At 46.4% G+C, this 21,299-nt stretch overlaps 1 protein-coding gene across 2 annotated transcripts in view; it reads left to right on the top strand.

Annotated features, from left to right (window-relative positions):
* Positions 1 to 21,299, top strand: part of LOC142590459 (uncharacterized) — a 47,710-nt gene that overhangs the window by 19,663 nt on the left and 6,748 nt on the right. Inside the window, exon 2 of one of the 2 annotated variants that reach the window (XM_075702591.1) lies at positions 10,057 to 10,263. In XM_075702591.1, coding sequence (XP_075558706.1) covers positions 10,071 to 10,263 — 193 coding nt within the window. In that variant the 5' untranslated portion in view covers positions 10,057 to 10,070. Of the gene's footprint in view, positions 1 to 10,019; positions 10,264 to 21,299 lie in introns of both variants that reach the window. The other variant, XM_075702590.1, reaches the window with a different exon arrangement.

Genomic DNA, 21,299 nt, shown 5'->3' with positions numbered 1-21,299 from the left:
CGCCAAAACACCTGCCATTCCTTGGCAGTCTTTGTGGCTGGGCCCTCTGCATTCAATAGGGTGGTGAGCTTGTTCCACATCTCCTGCTATCTCTCCACCGCAATTTCTGGGCACAGCACGCGCGATGCCCTCGCGAGAAGTGGATGTCCCTCCATGAAGCCAACCAACAATTTGCGTCGGTGTGCTGAAATGTACCGGCCCAGTTTTGTGTTCTTGTGGGAGAAATTACAGTGGATCGCAAGTGAGCAGAGGAGGCAAAGCTACAATCACCAACTAAACTGCGCGCTCCCGGTAATTCGTTTTTGGTATGTGCGATACCACCTAGTGGACTAAAACAAAATATATGCAGCTTAAGAACAGTTAGAAATTTTTTTCATTTGACATGTTTAATTATTAAAGCACAACAAACATTTTGCACTGAATATGTCATACCCAACTGAAGCCAAAATTCGCAACGCAAGCTTCCAGTGCTGTGCTCGCTCGTCTTTTGGCTGTGCTCTCCCTCCCATTCTCATAAATTTTGCGGACGGCCCACTTTGTGACGTAGCAGACCAACCGAATGATAGGAAAGTGAACTGTTTGCACGATTGCACCCCTAGCCTATCTCTGCATCGTTGACAACTAGCCGCAAGTGCTGATTGCTGCTGGTTGGGTCGGTCCACAATCTGGTATGCATATCCTTTTGCTCAAAGTTGCTTTTTAATACTTGAGCTGCTCCAGTAAAGCAGGATTGAATTAAAGGTGGTTTTGGTGGTGTATGACACCCTAGCACTATCGTGCTATGCTCATGGCAAGGCTTGTTCAGATTAAGCCACTAAGGCTGGCCATTTATTTGTTGGAAGTTGCATATAACTTGTCTATGCCAAAACAATAATGTATTGCACTTGACGCCTTATGCCATCACAAAAGACACAGTAGAAGAACAATCCGGAACATTTGTTTCCATCTATCCGGAGACAATAAATTGTTGAGAAATAATTGTGTTGCGAACTGCCAACGATCACCCTCTGCTGTGAGCAACTTCCCTGTCTGTCTACCGTTGCTTACCAACATCTTTTGTATCAGGTGCACTATCACTTGCCAGTTGCATCCTCAATGTCTGACTCATTGTTGTAAGAGTGTCTATGTGTGGGATACAGTTGCTGCGTCACGAGCAATGCCTGTGAATGCTGGCAAAAATGTTTAGTTTACGTCTAGTACACAGGGAATGCCATTCAGCCAAAACAATTGCTTCAAACATTTCAACAATATTAGGGATAGTTTTTGAGGCCTGCAGGCATGCTTGTGTTGTTTATCAGAGTTGAGATCGGAAAGTGTTGGTACTTGTTGCAGTGCGGCATTATTTGATTCGGCGAAGCACCGATCAACGGGCAGCAAAAGGTCGTAAGAATAGGAACTGACGAGCAAGATAGTTATTGCCGTCCATTCGGGCAAGCGGCCAAAAGAAGTCGAAGGCAGGTTTAGAGATTATTTTTTGTTGTCGTCGGCACAACCGTGACGCCCTGATGGCTTTTCTAGGAACCCCTGTGTATTCTCTGTCCCAAGCACACATTGAGAAGCTTGCTAAGAAAGCGGGGGTGTGAATACTGCGAAGTATGTGGTGCCTCTGTGCAGTCCTCTGTCCACAAATTGCTGACAGTTGATGTATGCCAACAGTGCCGTATGGCCGGCTGCTGTCGTTTCTCCTGTGTTTGTGAACAAACAAGAGAGACCCGCCACGGACTCAAGGGTGTGCATGCGTGGTGCAATACAAGTGTGCGACTTCTAATGGGGGAGGGGGGGAATCACCCGTTCCCTCGCCCCTAATTAAAAGGAGTGTGGCCAAGACCTTGGGAGGAACCGGGATGTAATTCGGTGAACTTGATTGGATTTTCACCAATATCTGCCATTCTAGGACCCAGGGAACTAAGGAATAAAGCCCCTCCATCCACGCGCCACCGCCGCTTTCTTAAGTAGCAACAACCTTTGTTGTGCGCCGCCTTTTCCCCTCACACGAAATCCGGTTTCAAGATTTCCGGTCCCGGCATTTCCGCTTCCTGGAGTTGCGCTGCGGAAATTTCCGCTTTGACTGCTGTTAGACGATGGTGAGACACCCGCGCGTGCTTAGCAGAGCTGTGGCAGTCACCATGAAAAGAATGCAAAGGGGACAAGCTGTTGTATTCCGCTGAAGTAGTAGTTCGCAGTCGCTGTTTTCCAAATGCACGAAAAATGGCAGTGGTCTCCAAGCGCACAGGCACTACATTCCACTGTACGTTGGCTCTCGTGGCACAACCCGTCGCAGGTTGACGCAAAGCAGCGAACACGATCAGATCGCTGATTACAATAGGCGGCGGTTCTTGGATGGAATCACATTCACAGTTTAAACCGCAGCTGGTGCAATTAAAGCCTTTCCATGGACGCGAAAGTAAACAACACTAAAAAAACATAGCGTCACTTCCACTTGTAACAGGAAGCTGCAGCTGCGGAAGTTCCGCTTGACGCCGGAAGCTAAGGGGGTGAGTGGGAGAGGAGCGTGGAGGAGGAGGGTAGGTTGGCGGTACTTAACCTGGTCGGCGGAAACTTGTATGGAGGGGCTTTACTAGGGAAGGGAGAAGTTATTTAAACGCAGGTTTTAGACTGAGCTAAACAGTCTAGAAGGTGAGCCTACAATCTGCTGAGAAGTGTCAAGGTGCTAGTGCCGTCCAGTATCGCCTGAGCTGCCTAGCCGCATCTGAACTGCGAGTTACTAGTTGACGTAAAAGACGACAAACAAATGGCTGCAACGAAGCTCACGCTAGTTCCCCTCAGGTTAGCTCAACCTGCTGTTGGGAACTCGGCGCTGACGCCCGTTGTTGCACCTGGGTCGCAAGCCCCAAGGGTAGCGTTGGCCTGGCGGCCTGGGGTACAACTGGAAGCATCCGAAGGTCCCGGCAAAGCATGAGTCGACTGGTAACAACAAAACAACGTGTTTATTCTAACATCGCAAAGAGTTGGCGGTCAGGTCGACCGAAGTAGAGAGACGGGAGTGCACGTTACTCAACAGAAGAAATCGGAGCCTCTCCTTGGCGTCCGGGGGCAGCTGCTTTTATACTCTCGCAGTTGAGGGCAAGAAGGAACCCCTCTATAGACGAGCACGTGACTGTGCCGCTCGGGCACAATGGGATGAGAAGGTGGCGTAGCCGTCGTGCCGGCGCTGTTCGGGCACAATGGGAAGAGAAGGTGGCGCATACGCCGGGCCGCGCTGTTCGGGCACAATGGGAAGAGAAGGTGGCGCATACGTCGTGTCGGCGCCGGTCAGACCCCCTCGCTTCACAGTTGGGGGAGCTCCTCTCCCCGGCTGCCGCGCTTCGACAAGCGTGGGCACCAACATGCACATACACACACACACGCACATGAAGACACGTGGCATTAGAACAGGCCTGGACGCGCTTGGCGGGGAGGCGTAGCGGCGGCGCCGAACGGGCCAAAATGTCTGCCGCTTTGAACGAAGCCCCGGCGTCCGTTGCAGCCGCGCCGGCTAAACCGCGCGTCGTAGGCGAAACGTAACACTGCTCGAGGGAAGACGTCAGACCTAGACTCCCGGGAAACTCAGCCCAGCAATCGCATCCACCGCAATGAGATCAGCTTGCCAGCGTTCTTCAGGAAAGCTCTGCTCTCGACTCCACACTTTATGGACTTGCTGCTGCTGCCCGGCGATGTGTATGCCATCATTTGTTTTCTTTTGAACACTGTTGAGTTGACCACAGTTAAGTGCGTTATGTATAATGTTAACTTCTATATTTACTGTTAACTGTTCATTGTATCTCTTTTGTCTTCATCATTGGTCTAGATTAAGTGCACGTGTGTTAGTGTTGTGTTTTTTTGTGTTTCATTTAAAAGCTGAAAACATGGGTTGCGGAACATTAGGGGCAGGCAGAACCCCGAGAAGAGCTGGCGTTGGCTCGAGAGGAAAAGAGAAAGAGCGCGAAGAAAAAGGGAGGGAGTGAGTGGCGGCGAAGGAAGCCGCAGAGCGGGAATTACGGTTGTTACGATTAAGGATTCAGCTTAGTCAAAGTGGCAATGGAATGGGGGCTAGCAACGAGCACCTAGAAGTACTGGAGGAACACAGTTTATGGATAAACACTAGCAGGCTTCTCGGCTCCTTCGATGAAAAAATGGACGATTTAGACGCATTCATCTGGCGGTTTGAGAGTATCGCCAGAGGTCAGAAGTGGCCCGAAGGCCAGTGGTTGACCGCGCTTTTGACCTGTTTAAGCGGAGAAGTGCTTGGCGTTTACGGTAGGTTACCGCTGGATGATGCAGCGGACTACACAAAAGTGGAGACCGCTCTCCTGACGCACTTTCGCTTCACAGCAGATGGGTTTCAAGACAGGTTCAATAAGGAGAAACCACTGGGGGCTGAAACAGCAACACAATACGCAGCTTGGCTAAGTCATTATTTCGATAGATGGGTCAAACTTTCCAATACCAAGTACAGCTCTCTTCGCGCACTGCTGATTAGAGAGAGGTTTTTGCACGGTTGTGGTCCGATGTAGCTTTACGTAAAGGAGAAGAAGGCAAAATCTTTGAATGATATGTTAGAGCTGGCAGACCAATTCTTGGAAGCTCAGGGTGAAGCAAATCTTGTGAAAACAAAGAAAGATGAACCAGTCATAGCCGAGAGGCAGGAAACTGAAAAGAGAGCCCACCACCACTACAGTGTTGTTACCTCTGCTATGTCACAACAAATCCGCGGCCAACACGGCCATCGCCTGTTACATGTGTGGCGGAAAGGATCACAGATGGTACAACTGCAAAGCAGCCTCTAATAACAGACTACAGGCATCGTGCGTTTACGCCTCCACCAAAGTAGATCACCAGGATCGGATATGCGACGGCATTCTCTATGCTCAAGCGGAGAAATGGGGACAAGGTTCCTGTCATCAACACGATAATGGTGATGCAGCCAAAATTTCTCACCAAGGCCCTTCCAGTTGCTTCCGGGACCCTAGGAGGGAGAGAGATCTCAGTTTTGTGGGACACAAGGTGCAACACGGTGATTGTAAAGGCTGACCTGGTGAAAGAAGACCAGTTCACAGGTGCAAGTAACCTCATCTGCTTGGTTGATCGAACTGCCAAGCATGAGACGCGGAGTTAAGTCGACACCCCATACTTTACCGGCCCCCTTACAGTGCTAGGCATGCGAGAATCACTGTGTGACCTCATTGTGGGAAATATAGAAGGTGCAAAATCCTCGGAGGATCCGAAATGGGAGACTGAACAATACGGCTGTAAGGACAAGACGCAACAAGAACCCGTGGCAGCAGCTATCACCCGCACCTAGGCGCAGGCGCAGCAGAAAGGGATTCCCAAACTCCAGGCTTCCAAGGCTGTGGTAGAGTTACCAGGTGAGGACGGGTATGCAAGCGAGCAGTGAAGTGATGAGACACTTAAGCAATGTTTCGCTAGGATCAACCGGAAGCAGACATGCTCAAATCAAAAGGGAAGTGTTGAATTCAAATAGGAAAAGGGGTTACTTTATCGGTGCTACACGGAGAAGAACGGACGGTCAGTGCGTGAGTTCGTCGTGCCGAGGTGCCACCGAGACGCTCTGTTAAAATTGGCACATGATGGTATAATGGCTGGCTGCCTAGGCACTCAGACTAAGGATCGGATTTCTGAGGAATTCTATTGGTCGGGCATCACGGCCAATGTGAAAAGGTTTGTCACCTCTTGCGACATTTGCCAGTGCTCGATTCCAAAGGGCAGAGTGCCACGTGTTCCACTTGGAAGGATGCCCGTAATTGAAACCCCATTAAAACGGGTGGCTGTCGACATAGTCGGTCCTATACAACCACCCTCAAAACATTGGAACCAGTACATTCTAACCCTTATGGATTATGCAACCCGCTATCCAGACGCCGTGGCTCTACCTAGCATAGAGATAGAACGAGTGGCCGAAGCCCTGGTCGAGATGTTTTCCTGATATGGTGTCCCCAACGAGGTGCTGAGTCGGGGCACAAATTTCACATCAGCCCTGATGAAAGAAGTGGCTCTGCTTCTTTCCGTGCTCCAGCTTCACACTTCCTCATACCATCCCATGGCTAATGGTGTGGTGGAAAGGTCCAACGGAACATTGAAGTTGATGTTGAAGCACATGTACGCCAAAAAACCGAGATTGGGACCACTATCTGGTGCCTGTCCTGTTCACATACAGGGAAGTTCCCCAGGTCAGTATAGCCTTGTAGCCTTTTGAACTCTTATACGGCCGACATGTGTGGGGTCCTTTGGCGATCCTGAAGGAATTGTGGACGAATGGCAACTTCAGTGATGAAGCAAAGACGACCACCTGTAAGCATGTTTTCGATCTTTGGAACCGACTGGAGGAAACTTGCTGTGTGGCACACGAGAAGTTGGATAAGGCAGGGGCACCTTACATGAAGCTTTACACCGCAAGGCAAAGGAGCGGCAGTTTCACCCTGGAGACAGGGTACTGAGCTTGCTTCCTACTGGCACCAACAAGGTGCTCCTGCAATGGAAGGGGTCCTCTTGAAGTTGGGGACAAGAGAGGAGAGGCTAACTATATTATTGACACAGCCGGCAGAAGGAAAATATTCCACGCCAACTTGCTCGAAAGATATGAGGAGAGAGACTGCCGTTCAGCCAACATGTGCAACATGACGTTCGGTGTCATGGAATCAGGCGACGATGGGAGCATTCCTGTCCCTGAACTACAAAAATCAGAAGGGGAGAAGGACGTGAAACTCTCCCACAAGCTAAATGCTGAACAGATCAGACAGGTCCAATGTGTTATTGGAAAACCCGCACCCATCTTTTCTGATGGAATTGGCACATATCTATTTTAGTGTATCCACTTTCTTAAGTCTTGTAAATATTTTTGCAAGCCCATCTGTATTCATGAATGAACAATGCATGTTCACCCATGGAAAATATTTTTTGGCACTTTTGCATTCTAAAAAAGTTGTGGCAATATTTTGCAAAATAGGTCAGGCTGAAGATTTTAAATCTACAATAAAGAAATCTTGACCCTGGGAGTCGCATTTGGTGAAAAAAGTAGACCCTCAAAGGACTAAGAGGAAGAAAAATGGGGGTGCATCCATTGTTTAGAGATGACTGGGGACATTAACGTCATTAGCAATCTTAGAAGTGGCACACAGTTGTATATTTATTACATGATGAATAATATGAAAAGTGCACATACCCATGGCACATGCACAGTGACTGAAGTTGGCAAATGGCACAGTGTAGCCAGTGTGGCTGCAGAGCTCCTGACCAATCCAGTGGTCAGACCTGCAAAGTGGCAGAGGGTGCTAGGAAACTCTGGATGTGCACAGGCTGCCACTGAAAATTCAACCTGGCAGCATTTAACATGTGACCCCTTGAGAGTGAGGCTAGCTTGGTGGAGCTTTTTGAAGTATTATCAGGCATTGCATGAGATACCATTGGGCGTAATGAGGTTTGAAAAACAAGAAGCTTATACAGAGTTGACTAACGGCCCTGTCCTCTGCTACAGAGGTCTTCCAGATAAGAGGAATTATAGGGTATGGCTTCTAATTCATTAAGTACATAACGGGCAACATTGATGAATTCTATAGTGTTGGCTTGCATACAAATAGCTTATTTTGGGTGAACATTTTTCACGGACCAGTCTCTCTTACAATATTGTCACACAGCTTAAACACCTTTCTGTATCAGAAGTTTCTCGAATGTTATTGCTGCTTGTGTTGTTTGCTACTGAACCTTGTGTAATCACATTGTACGGTTGACACAAACTGTGTAGTACTGTCTGGAAGGCATGAAGGCACCAGTGATAAGACTCAAACCTTTTACGAGTCGTGTATGAAAGCCGATGCACTTGACCCGCAGATGACATTTCAACAATCCATGATTGTGCTCGCCTCTATTATTGCCTTGAGTGTTACTTCTTTTGCTGGTCGCAGGTTTGCCCAATGCGTTATGCCACTTTGGTTGTTCACCATCACTACAATGCGACAGTATTAATAAAAGGGTAGTAGTCATCTTAATAAAACTTAATAGCAGGTATCAATTACAGGTAGTACGAGCCTACTCTCCAACCTCCAGTGGTGATTATAGAGAAATAGAGCAGTTTTATGGGGATGCTGAATTAGCATCGAGAAAGGTGCACATTCGGTGTCCTGCAGTCATGGGTGATTTTAATGCAAAAGTGGAGGGTAATTGGCCTGGAGAATGAGCGACTGGCAACTATGGAATCAACTATAATATAGTAGACAAGAGATTTTGGTAGAGTTCACGGTAAATAATCACCTTCAAATTATGAATACCTTCTTCCGGAAGTGAAAGAACAGGAAGTGGACGTGTAGAAGCCCTAATGGAGAAACAGGAAAGAAAATAGATTTCGTACTCTGTGCCGACCCTAACATAGTCCAGTATGTAGAAGTGTTAGGTAGGGTAAATGGCAGTGATCAAAGGTTAGAGACGTCTAGGATTCTTTATGTTTCAAAAGAAAAAGACCGAATTAGTCAAGAGGAAACAGGCCAGCCAACCCAGACTGGCCTGTAAAATTAGTGGGAGAGGCTGCGCAGTCACTGAAGAGCGGCACATACTTAGTGACCGAACTTGGCATCAAAAAAGTTTGTTGAAGAGCAGCACATAAACAATGTCACATTCTCAGAGGTGCAGGTTGGGCTGATGGTTGGTAATGAACACAGTTCCCTCAGCACAACAGGCAGATGCTCTACCCATTTGACCATCGAGTGACTACACAGTGACCGTAGTTGGCGGAAAAGAGGTTAGGTACTGTGAGGATTGGGAGGTCAATCCCACCGTTCGTAACCCGTTGTCACGATTGGAGTCGGGCATGAATTAGATGGTAGCTGGCCCATGCCGTCGTCCAACTTAGCCATGCTGAGGACGTTGTTGAAGGGAAGGACTGCTTCTCATCGAAAACGAGGAATATGGGTTTATTTACAGTATCTACATAAGGACGTTGCAGTTCATCAGTCTAGCATGACTGCGAGAGAAAGTACACTGAGCAGCCGCACAACAGTTGTTTATAGACACTCGGTCCTCCCTCGATCCCTAGGTGAGGGAAACGTTCAACCACTCAACATAGCCGGGCCGCCTTTTTGCGGGAGAGCTTATACACACACACTTCCGCACTGGTTTCACGGAGCCCACCGAGGTCCGACGGTCTTCGCAGAACTCGGGTCTTACGTCAGGAACGGGGCGTGGGAAGGGGCCTCCAAATTCATTTCCTCGGGAACTCCTTTGCTCACTGCAGACCGGGTCGGCGGTGGCGTGTTCAGGCGCAAAGCCTGGTTCCTCAAACACATCTCGGCAATCCCTCGACGAAGGGTCGAGGTTGTGGCGCATTGTCCTTCGCACACAGTAGACTTAGTGATGCCGTGTGGCTAGAGGATGGCGGTGGCTTTCCAGGAAAGGTCGACGCCACTTTCGCATTTGGCTGGCAAAACTCACTTCAACAGGCCGTTCTTAGCAGTACGGACATATCTATGTACATACAGACCTACCGCTAACTGGGTGGAGTTCTTGAAGAATGTTATTGCCTTAAAAATTAAATTTGGCAAGCAATGTAATGTTTTGGGCAGATACCTGATAGTCTATCAGGGTTACAGAATGGTACCAATGGAAGTGATGTGCCATTGTGAACAGCTGACAAGTAGGTAGTATGATGAAATAGAAAATTAGCAAGCAGGATGGTATCACCTGGCACAAGACATGGGGCGATTGGGGATCCTACAGTGGACATTAAGTAGGCTAATAGCAATGACCTTAGGATTTTGCAATTACTTTTCATTAATTGGGCTACAGCAATGGCTTGTAAGACGTATGAGATGAAAAAGTGTGAGATATGTTCCAATGTCAAAGGCCTTCCACAGAAAAGCAATTGCCTTGCTTTCGAGTATTCATTGTGGATTGTCCCTTGTAGCCCTTTAGGAATACACTGAATTGAAAGGGTTGTCCTGTGTTCTACGGCTGTGCGTTGTAATCTGCCTCTGCATGTTTTTTATTGATGTATTTGTTGCCTCTTTTTCTAGATGGTGTAACAGCACTGCGATCACTCCACTTCTGCAGGCCCCACAAATGCCATGAGCCTAACGGAAAGCATCACTGCCAAAACAGCATGCCGTGACCCTTTCAAGGTCGTCGGTCAGGTCGAGGTTGGCACGCAGTGCAGCTTGCCTCTGGCTGACAAGTCTGTTGGCGGCTCGTTCAAACCAGGGAGCGAGTCTAGGAGCGTTCAGACTACGGAGGCTGTGGAACAGTTAAGCTCCACCTCAGGTGGGCAGTGACCGGCACTTCTCTTATATTTGTTTGCTTGTGTGAGTTTGTGGTAAATGGCCAAGTCTGCCTAGCTTGGCACGACCTTCTGAAGTGTGTATGACATTCATCTGGCAAAGACAAATTAGCAGATTTTTTATTCTTTTCTGCATGCAGATTGGGGCAAAGTGCAAAAATAATGCTTTGCTGAGCTCATTGAACCACCTTAGATTACAGAGCTTAATGCAGAGCCGTCTTGACCTGGTATTGTTGTAGCTCTTACATTGCCTTATGACAACCTTACACCCTGTGAGTCTCTTAGCTATGTGTTCATAAGTGTATTAGTGTAAGAACGTGAATGTAGATCAATGCAGAATGTCAGTTGACCCTTGGGTTTGATGTGAATAAAATTCAAACAAAATTATTTAATGCAGTCAACTACAATTCATTTTGTCAATATGCTCAGTCATTGAGGGAGGCAATAACTGCATGGAAATGTCGGGATTTAGTTATTTATTTTATTTATTTCACATGTTGTCAAGACCTGGAGGCGTTGCAGAAAGGAATGGTCAAAAACAAAACAAGAAATAATGCAGTAAACAACAATGAAAATATTATCAAAAGGCATTCTAACAGTGGTCTTGAACTTGGGCAGAGTCGGTGGGGTGTGCAACCTATGTGGAAAGGCGATTCCATTCTGTGTGTGTCCTAGGGATGAATGAGTTATTGTAAGGGTTTCTGTGGCACAATGGCATCCCGACTGTAAGGCTGTGGTCAGTGTGGGATGGAACATAAGGCGAATGGGTGAAAAGGGTTTCTTTTAAAAGATGGTTCAAATGAAAAACTTTGTGAAAAAGGCATAGAGACGGGAACATTCACGGCGTGACAATGCGTTTCATTGATGTGATACTTGCATAGTGACAATGATTAGATAAGATAAAGCCAGCACCTCAGCTTTGAATACTTTGTAGAGTAGAAACTAATCAAGACTGATTTGAACCCCAAATTGCTTAAGCATACTCCAATTTGGAGCAAACTAAAGTTTTATAAAGAGTTAACTTCAGGGAGGAAGAGGCCAAACTAAAATTGCAGCCTAAGTACCCAAGCATGAGGTTAGTGCTATTAGTAACATAGTCAATATGTGAACGCCAAGAAAGGTTACTTGATATGTGAAATCGAAGATATTGTACGAGGTGACCATTGTCACAGAAGCACCATTAATAAAGCATGTGTGCATGGCAACATTATGAGATATTCACATGGCCTTACATTCATTTGAATTAATTGACATGCACCAATTAGTACACAATTCATTTACGTGGTTAAGGTCATCCTGCAGTTCTTGGGAATCGGAATGATTAGCAATTTCACGGTAGAGAACACAGTCATCCACAAATCGCTTTATGGACAAAGAAAAATTCAGTTCAGAAGATCATTAACATTGATTAAAAAGAGAGGTGGGCCCAGGACTGAGCCTTGAGGAACACCTGCTGGTACATTAGAAAATTGTGAATGGCAGTTACAGTCGAACCCACTTATAATGACACCGATTTTAACAATATATCGGTTATAATAATGAGAGGCTGCTGCACCGTCGACTTTTGTATGTCTTGCATCGTGAAATAACCCACTTACTACAAAGCCCTGATGCCGCATTATCGGTTATAACGATGAAGTCTGGCTGCTGGATGTTCGAGCCAAAAGGTAGTGAAATGCGAAATCATTGAAAATAAAAAAAAAAAACCCGCAATAAAATCTCGCTACAAGAAAATACTTTCATAACCGCAGTGAATGCCCATAGGATTCAATGGATTTAATATCTCATGACAACGCAATGCCACTGTCCTACAATCCCACATCAATTAAATTCGCTGGAACGTAGCCCCGCATATAACCTACTCACACCAGGCTAGCAGGCTCCAAAATATGCTCAAATGCGATTGCTTTGCACCAAAATTCTGTAGAATACCACCACATTACACTTGCATGGCTGCCACCATTTTTGCTTACAAAAACAACCAAGTGCCTAGAGCGCTTGCGTGAGCTAGAAACACGTTATGGCCACCATGTGTTCGAAATGGCACGCGTGTTGCTACTGGCATGTGACAACGGTTTTTGCGCACCTGGCGCAATGCTTAATTTGCACCTCAGTGAGAAAAATGCAGCAAAAACAATGAAATCCACCTCCCACCGACATGGAATTGATTATGGCACTTGATGTAGCGGTCGCAGCATGGAGTTCCACGCATTGGGCTGTGATTAAGCGATCATTCTGGATTATGGATTTCTTGCTTCAAGAACGCCGGTTTCATTGCCGCCCAGCAGCCATCGTGTGCAAATTCAGCACCGGATGAGCAGCCGTAATCTCGATCGATTGCCTTCATGTATACGAGATACAAACATTTTTACACTCGGCACCGGGCCTGTCGGTGCTACGGGTGACAGCGTGCACTGGGTAACTGCTGGCGCTGGTGTAGAGTGCAGTTGCTCTGCGTCCGGTGTCAAATTACGCAATATGTTGCAAAAGTGATTGTATCCCCAAAAGTAGTTGACCGAGAATACTGCTCCATGGCATTGCTGCTGCTGTGGAGCGATGCATGCAGTGCAGTTTGTACTGTCGGCATTGCGATTCTATATCCTCGAGTGAAGCTTGCCAAAGTAGGCCAACGGAATTTTGACAGCAAAGTTTCGTTCTGTGACACATTACCTATATATGTTGTCTCAATTCGTAGCAATGAAATTCTCACGAAAGCGAATTTTTTCGCATTTCGTGCCGATTTCATTATTGTGAGGTTCAAATGTATTAGTGTTTACAAACTGTGTCCTCATAGAAAGATTTTTTATCCACTTGAGCACTTTTACATCCAGGTTAAATTCAGTCAACTTAAGCAGAAGTAAATAATGGGTCACAGAGCCAAAGTCTTCGGCAAAATCGAGAAATATGCAGTCAAGGTTGGTACGTAGATAAGAAATTGGAAAAATATCATTGTAAATGATAAGAGCTGTGTTTCGCGTGAAAAGAACTTGCGGAAACTGTGTTGACAGGGGTTAAAAAAGGAGTTGGATTCTGGAAACTCAGCCAAATGTGAATATACAGTTAAACCATGTTAAACCGTAGTTGGCCGGAGCTCGGAACAAGTACATACTAAACGGTAGTACTGCTTAACCAAAATAGCATGAGATCGCCCACTTACCTGTCAAAAATGGAACTCAGAGAGAGTGCGATGAAAGGGGAAAAAAACATGCACTGGTTATTCACTTAGCGCGACAAAAGTGTTATTTTCGTTTGATGCCGCGGCGGCCTAACAGCGACGATCGCAGCCTCTAGCTTACTGAAGCTCCAAGCCAGCTTTTCAGCCAGCCCCTTCTTTTTGGCAAACACTCGCATGACAGATTTCTCGTTGGCGTTGCATATTCTCCATGCACGGGCACGGTAGCACTGCAGATGTCGCAGGGCGCCTTTTTCAGTGCAGGGTGCTGTTCTCATTGTGACGATTGCATTCATGAGGCTGACGTAATGCGCAGCTTCTGCTACTGTCGGGCCTAAATCGCCCGTGCTGTCGCTTTCCGTGTCGTCTGCATCACTGTCGCTAGGCGACACTTCGGCAACAATAGAGGCAACAACGGCGAAAAGTCTAACCTCGTAGCCGATATCTCCGCGGTCGCAGCAGTGCTGCCGAGTAACTGCTGCTTCGCATTCCAAATGCCACATACCGTAGTCAACAGTAGATCCCTGTGACATGTCAGCACCGACTTCTTCGTGTCAGTTTCGACAGCATGAATGATGTCTAGTTTTTCTTCTGTGCTGAGCACCTAGCGCCTTTTTTATCCAAGCTTCAGCATGACGCGAGTCCTTGTTTGCGCGATGCCACAACGCTCTCTGGCACGGCGCCAAAATGATGTTGTTGATGTGGCTTCACACGCGAACGCACAGGGCACTTGGAAGCCGTAGCTTTGATCCATGGTTCCAATCTCTGAGGCTTGTTCTGCCGGGGCGACCAGATGGAATGAATATATTACATACGTACTCAAGAATTTACATGAAATGCGTGTTGGTGAGGTAGGCTTTTAATCGCTGGATAAATGTGTGTTATCTATTTTGTGAACTAGAATCGCCTTTTCCATGCACTAGTCATGTGGAAGAACAGAGTGCTCCAATGACTGTGTGAACATATGCGACAACATAACAGCAAAAAAAATACATTAGCACATTTCAAGATTTCTGAACGGAGGCAGGCTGTGCCGGCAGAGGAAGATGTGTTTTGATTGTTAATAAGGCAGCTAACACCAACCTAGTCGGTAGTAATGGAATCCATAGGCAAAAAACCCGAATTGGGTACAAGCGGTAATCTGCGTGGTAATCTATGTGGCATCACAGTAACATAGGAAAAAAATGCATCATTAAACATAAAACATCATTAATACATTACAGCACTCTTCAGGACCAACAGTTTCATCATTGGGGTATGTTAGCTGGATTATTTTACTGGGGGTAGTGGTAACTACGGTTCAGAATTTACCAGGATTAGTTTGCAAGAGAGACGGAAGTGTAACAGTATCAAAGTGTCTGTTTCGCACTAGTAGTGGCTCCGTTGCAGTAGCTTTCAGCGCGGTAGTAAGCGGACCAAGTGACATTTCTGCGTGAAGCTTTTGCGTGACGAAACAACTTCAAAAGGAGGCTGAACCAAGGGGACCGTGGTTTGCAAACGACAGTCCTTCGTGCCTAAAATCGTTCGATTAGTGATGACAACATTTTGTTTGAAAATACATAAATTTTCAGCAACACAGTGCTGATTGCAATTAGCGATGTAAGGAGCTGCAAAAGTATTCATTTCAGCGGTAATCAAAGCCATGTCAGCTTGGCTATAATTACGGATGACCTTTTCAGTTTTGGTAACAGGAATCAGTGTGTCGACATGAAAAGTGAGCACAACATGATCACTTAAGCTGTTCAAGTAAACAATTGGGAAAACTACATCAGGGTTCGCAGTGAGAATCAGGTCTAGTATGTTTGATGAAGATGCAGATAAACGTAGATTTCAGTACAAGCTAGGTGAAGTGGAAGTCCAAACAAGTGTTTATAAACTGGGTACTCTGACAAGACTGGGACGTTGCCGTGTCATTGTGCCAGATAATATTGGTAAAGTTGGAGTCACCAAGAAGAAAAAGTGGCTAGTCAGGGTATCTGACAATTTGTTTAATGCGTCATGAAGGTCATCGCAAAATGATGTGGAAGCATTTGGAGGCCGATAGCATGTGCAAAAAATTATATCTCTGTTGTCGAGTACAGTGCATATGCACAGTAGTTCAAGTGGTGTTTCTGTGGAAACAGAGTTCAAAATGAGCATTTCAGGACAGTCGAACCCGACTACATCGAATTATTCTACATATCGAACCATTTCTGGTCACGGTATAGTTACAATGAGTATATATAGCAAAAATTACGCTTACATCGAACAAATATTGCAGTGACTCCCGATATATCGAACACCAAGCGGCGAAAATGTGCCCCCAGAAGTTGGCTTTCCTTCGCGGTAGCGGGGAAACCCGGCGTCGCGGCTCCATCCAACCGCTCTCTCTACCGTGACCGCACTGCCTCGGGCTGTTCGGGCGAGCCGTCGACACTCCCCCTGTCGCGCATAGTGGAGTCTATTAGGCTACATCCTCCCTCTTTCTCTATCATCTTTCACTTCCCACTCCCTCTCCCCTGACGACGCTTCGCCGTGCTCCCTCACGGGTTGCAGAATCAAGCGTCCTTCCTTTTTTTAGATCATTATCTATCGACACTCCCCAGCAAAAAATGATCCTGGCCCGCTTACAGCACTTGTGCAGACAGCCAATCAGAGGCTCTTGTGCCCTCTTCGTGCAAGATGGCGAAAGTGCGAGTTGTCTGGCTGCTTTTCTGGTTTATCGTGTTTGCACCTTGTGGGCCTTTTCCCGCAGTGTTGCCGTGATGAAGCGGCAGAATTCACCTTTCGTCGTAAAGCTCGAAATCATAAATCGCGTAGAACGCGATGAGAAGTTGGATGTCCCCGCAGCATGCAAAATTCCGAGGAGCACTCTCAGCACAATTAGGGCTAAAGTGGCCAGACTCGCAACCCGGTGCCCATGGCGCCCGACACGTACGCACAGCCGTGTACGAGAGGTTCTTCATACGTGCCGGTTTCCACGTGCTCGGTGATGACTGAAAATTCTGATGAATGCAACGAAGCCGTTGCCGGTGTTGCCGAAGTTTGGAGCGAGCTGTCAAAATTTCTGGGACATTTGAATCAACGGTGGACGAGTTTGTGAGTGCAGATGATATTTTCGCGACCACAGGAGAGCCCGGATGCGAAGACTACATCGCCGACATCGTACCGAGCACAAATGAAAGTAGGCACATTGAGGAAAGCAACTACGGTCCTTTGCCCATATCCTCCGAAGTGATTGGTGCACTCGCATTAGTCCGGTGCCTCTGCGCGAATGCGGAAGGTTGCCGCCTCAGCTGCTCCGACTCCTTAGACAACGTGGGGAAGTGCGTGCGTCGCAGGCAGCGAAATTGCCCAAGCAGAAGAAAATGCAGGACTAATTTATGTGAAACTCAGCTAGTTTCTTGAATAAAATGATTTTATAAATGGTATGTGCTTTTATGACATCCAATTATTTAGCAGGCTTATATAGAATTATGCTCTATATCAAACTGATAGGCGTTTTTTTTTGCGAGTTCGATATAGCCGGGTTTGACTGTAACTGCAATCAAGGCGCTTACCTCCACCTGATTGCACACCATAATCACAGCGATAACATGAATACTGCTTTTTATAATAAAAATTTCGCTAGTTTTTATCTTAGTAGAGAGCGACGTTTGGGTGAGCCATACGATGTCAGCAATGCATGAATCAATTCATGTGGACATTGGAGTGGCCTGCTGCATGATAATTGTGTATCTCAGGACTCTCAATAAAGCTTTTCCATCCATCCATCCAACCAGTGCAGCATGTTTATTTAGTGGGTTTTGTACGTTAGTGAAAAATACTGATATGCTGTGATTCCGTTGCCCATGATGCTAGTAATGTCGAACTATTTCTTTTGATAGTTTCACATGACCAAACTGTAGAGTGTCCTTCACGTAGTATGTCGACTTTGCATACATTGTCAGTGACAGAACAGTAAACGTAGCATTTCTTGGTGAAAAATAACTTGTTTATCTGTAGCAAGTATGGTTGCCGTGTTGCTTGACGTAAATCTTCACCCACAGATACCCTGGTGGATTTTGGGCTACATCTCAGTGACAGAATTGTATACTGTAGTTTAGAACAAGAAAATGTAATTATAATTGGGTGAGTCTTGTTAGCATTTTACATGCAAGTCAGTGGGTTCTACATACCATATTCTCAAGGACCACAAACTTAACCTGAAGGAATAAAAGGTCACACACCGATTTTTCGGACTGCATCCACGTTTTGGATGGATTGTCGGAAATACCACAAAACACTAAGTTATCCCGGTGGGAGCGATCTTCTAAGACATTGAAATGCATTAGGAAAGAGACATTTGCGTTTTTAACGTCCCGAGCTACAACCAGACTTCGAACCCCATCCGGACTCTCTCGACCCTAGACAACAGTACTTTGCCTACTGTGGCTTGGTGTCGCTTTTCACAAGACCTTTTGCCTTCCAAGTCGGTATGGATGAGAGCGCAGCTTGCAGTCACTGCGGTGGCGACGAGACTATGGAACACGTACTTTGCCACTGACCTCGATACAGCGCGCACCAGCTGTTGCTAGCGGCCGTGTTGGCACGCCTTGATGAAAGGCCACTTTCAAAACAGACAGTCTTGGAATGCCAACATGAACTGTCATCACACCGAAAGTCGGTGAAGGTTTTGTTGACCTTTTTACGTGGTAACAACCTAGTAGAAAGACTATAATAATTGCGTCTTTTTTTTTTTCTGGCTTTCTTTTTGTCCTCTCTCTTCTTTCCATCTTTGCTTCACCTTTCCCTTCCTCTAGTTCTTGGTAGCAAACCAGAAGTTTTAACTCCGGTGGTTAACCTCCGTGCATTTGTCTCATTTGCATCTCTCTTTCTCTCTGAGCTACAACAGCAGGTGTGTCAGCTACTGACAAATTAAGCTCAAGTGATTCCACAAGTGATTCAACTGTCGTTAATGTAAAGGTTAAATCGGACACTTGATTAGTTAATACCACTTGCTTCTATTTTAAATCAGTGAGGCCACTCATTACCTCAGTGTGTCATTTGTCTATTTCTGCTGAAAGGGCAGAAATGGCTGCAAGAAGTTCTTCGTACTGCTTGTCAATTTCAGGTACTGGATCAGGTTCAGCGTCGCCGCATAAGATGAGTAGCCTTGCAACAAACGCACATTCACTCAGTGAGGCAGAAAATAAACTTGGGCATGGGAAGGGCATCAGACAGGCATTACTCAAACGCTTAGAATAAAGAGATGGAGCTTCACGAACGTGCATGTAAAAGCAAAAAGGGTTTAGTGGTAACTGCATGGTTGCCGCTTTCGTGTGCCCACTGAAAGCGGCCGGACGAAGGCATCTGCTTAAGTACAACCAGAAGGGTGATGTCGCTCCTGGCAACTGTGAATCCTTGTGCAAAGGTATGAAGATGGCACCCTGGATTACTTGCTGGCACCAAAGATATTGACCTGGGTCAGATAGCAAGACCTGCAGCGCGGTGTAGGTGAGTGAGGAAAGAGCAGCAATGGCAAGACCACAGATGTGCAGGTCGATGGATACAGCCCTGCTCCAAGAAGTGTGACAAACTGCATGTTGAAGCAAAAAGGGTTTGACAGTGACTGGATGGTTGCTGCTTTCCTGTGCCCACAATAATGTGGGAACAGGAAAGCGAGATTGTTATGGGACAGCTTTGAGTCACATCCCACAACACATGACTAAGCAGGGCTAGGCATGCACAACAGTCATCGGGCAATGAGCAGCATGCACTGGGCATCCGAGGTGCACGCCAACAATGAGTTCAGTCTACCTGTAGGTATCTTGAGGTGACTGCTGGCCATACGCTTGTTTTGATCCTCTCTCATCAATAGCAGCTTCAGGTTTCTCGTGCAGTTTTTGCAGACTGCAGTGGCCGACGGGACTTCTTTTGTAGTGCCAGTTTGTGCCAGCGGATAGTTATTATTCCACAGCACCCTGGTTACAATGTGGTACATGCTCATCCACCTTTGCTGATGCGAAAAGTGAAGCCTTTTTCCTTTGAGAAATGAGACACTAGGGAGCAATTCGATTGCCTTTGCAATGAATTGTATCTGCTGTCATTGGGAGTACTCGTACACGGTGCTCAGAAAACAAATTAACACCACAATGTTTTCAAGTTCACTGTCAACTGGGTAGCATTTGCACAACAAAGCTTCCAGCGAAAATCGACAGTAGCACAATTTTGCTTTCTACTGAGGGAATGCACTGTCACAATCCTGCGGCACAATTCCACCCATTTTATCACATTCTATTCAAATGCAGATATAAAGTTAAGCTGTGATATGTTATTTTTGCACGCTAAGCAGTATTAACACGTGTTTGCACAAAGTTGGCAAAGCTGGCGTGTTTGCCACAGTAACGACAAAAATGGAGATGCTGTCTCCATTTCTGGACAACTACAAAGACGAAGGCTTTATTTACAGTGGAGCTCTTAGAACCTCGCAGGGTTTCACTTGACGTCCACAACTTCACCAAGCTGGGGGGAAAGAGAGCTCAGAGAGAGTGAAAGTACAGTACAGTAAACCCTCGTTAACTCGAACTTGCATATCTCGAAATATCAGTTAAGTCAAAAGTTTTCCACACCGCGCCTTCCCCACCCATAGGTGTTATGTATTTGCTTCTGTTTATCTCTAAGCGTTTTTCGGTCGTAATACGGATATCTCAAAAGTTTGACCGGGACGGCTGAAGGCAAAGGCCATTACCGAAAGGTGATACAGGCTCCGAGCGAGCGCTTGGTTCCTACTAAGTGCCGAATGTTGTCACGATCTAAGGGCGAATACAAAATTCCCTCGGACGCAGCCATTTTCCTTCAACCGCATCAAGTAACCTTGGAAGCAGTCACGTGGTGTGCGCCGCTTGCTCGCGGGCGCTCATGTGTTTTATCGGGTAGTCGCTCCAGCGGGCTATGATTATTGGCTATTGGTTATATGGCTATTGATTATGTCTGTGTTTCTTAATGAGATTACTCACTTGTTTGGCTTGGGTTTATCACATTGTTTATTAGGAATACCACACATTGCACTTTGCAAGATCACCATCATGGAAAGTGCAATGAGTGGTTCATTGTGTTAATCCAGCGGGTCCATCAAAGTCTTTATGAATTATGTTACGCACTTGTGTTTTGTAATGCGTTAATCATAATGTTTATGACTCTGATATGCACTGTAGTTACGAAGTGACACACCGGGGCTGCACATTTCATTTAATTAAATACAGGGACACATTTTCAAACCTATTGGGAAGTCGGAGAGAGACTGCTGCACGCGCGCTCTGCTGCTAGAGAGAAACGACGTCACTATCGGTCTCCCACTCCCACTTTGGTTCCTCCCACTTTGCCACGAAACCTAGATTGCGCGTGCACTTTAGAGTACACGAACCCTGTAGCAATGGTGCGTCAACAGGTAGTATTCTAAATCGGGTATCAAAGCTCGCAGGCATGCTGTACGCCTAACGTTTTAACTGCGAATTTTACTTCTAAAAGGTCCCTTTTGTTGCAGAGGGTTGATTTCAGAATTTGCTTGCTAAGGAAGTAAAAAATCACAACACAAGGCATATTTATAAATCTGTGCTTCAGATTTATTATATGGTAAATACAAAGAAGCCCAGACCACCGCTGCAAATGAAGCTTAGATAAAGGTCTGCTTCCTTTCGAGCACCATGGCTACAGTCTTTTGTACCAGACCACGTGTGGCGAAGTGGGAGGAACCATAGCAGATGACGTGCAGCCAACTCCACCTCTGGCGCTGATTGCGCTTGCGCCGCAATACTTCTCGTTGCACCCGCTTGGTGGTCCGAGGAGTGCGGCCACGCGCGCCGTGTTACCTCTAACAGTGGTCGCGCC

The sequence above is a fragment of the Dermacentor variabilis genome, chromosome 8 (assembly GCF_050947875.1).
Source record: "Dermacentor variabilis isolate Ectoservices chromosome 8, ASM5094787v1, whole genome shotgun sequence".
Classification (NCBI taxonomy): Eukaryota; Metazoa; Arthropoda; class Arachnida; order Ixodida; family Ixodidae; genus Dermacentor; species Dermacentor variabilis.
Note: the sequence above shows the minus strand (reverse complement) of the source record. Positions and strands in the feature narration are given on the sequence as shown.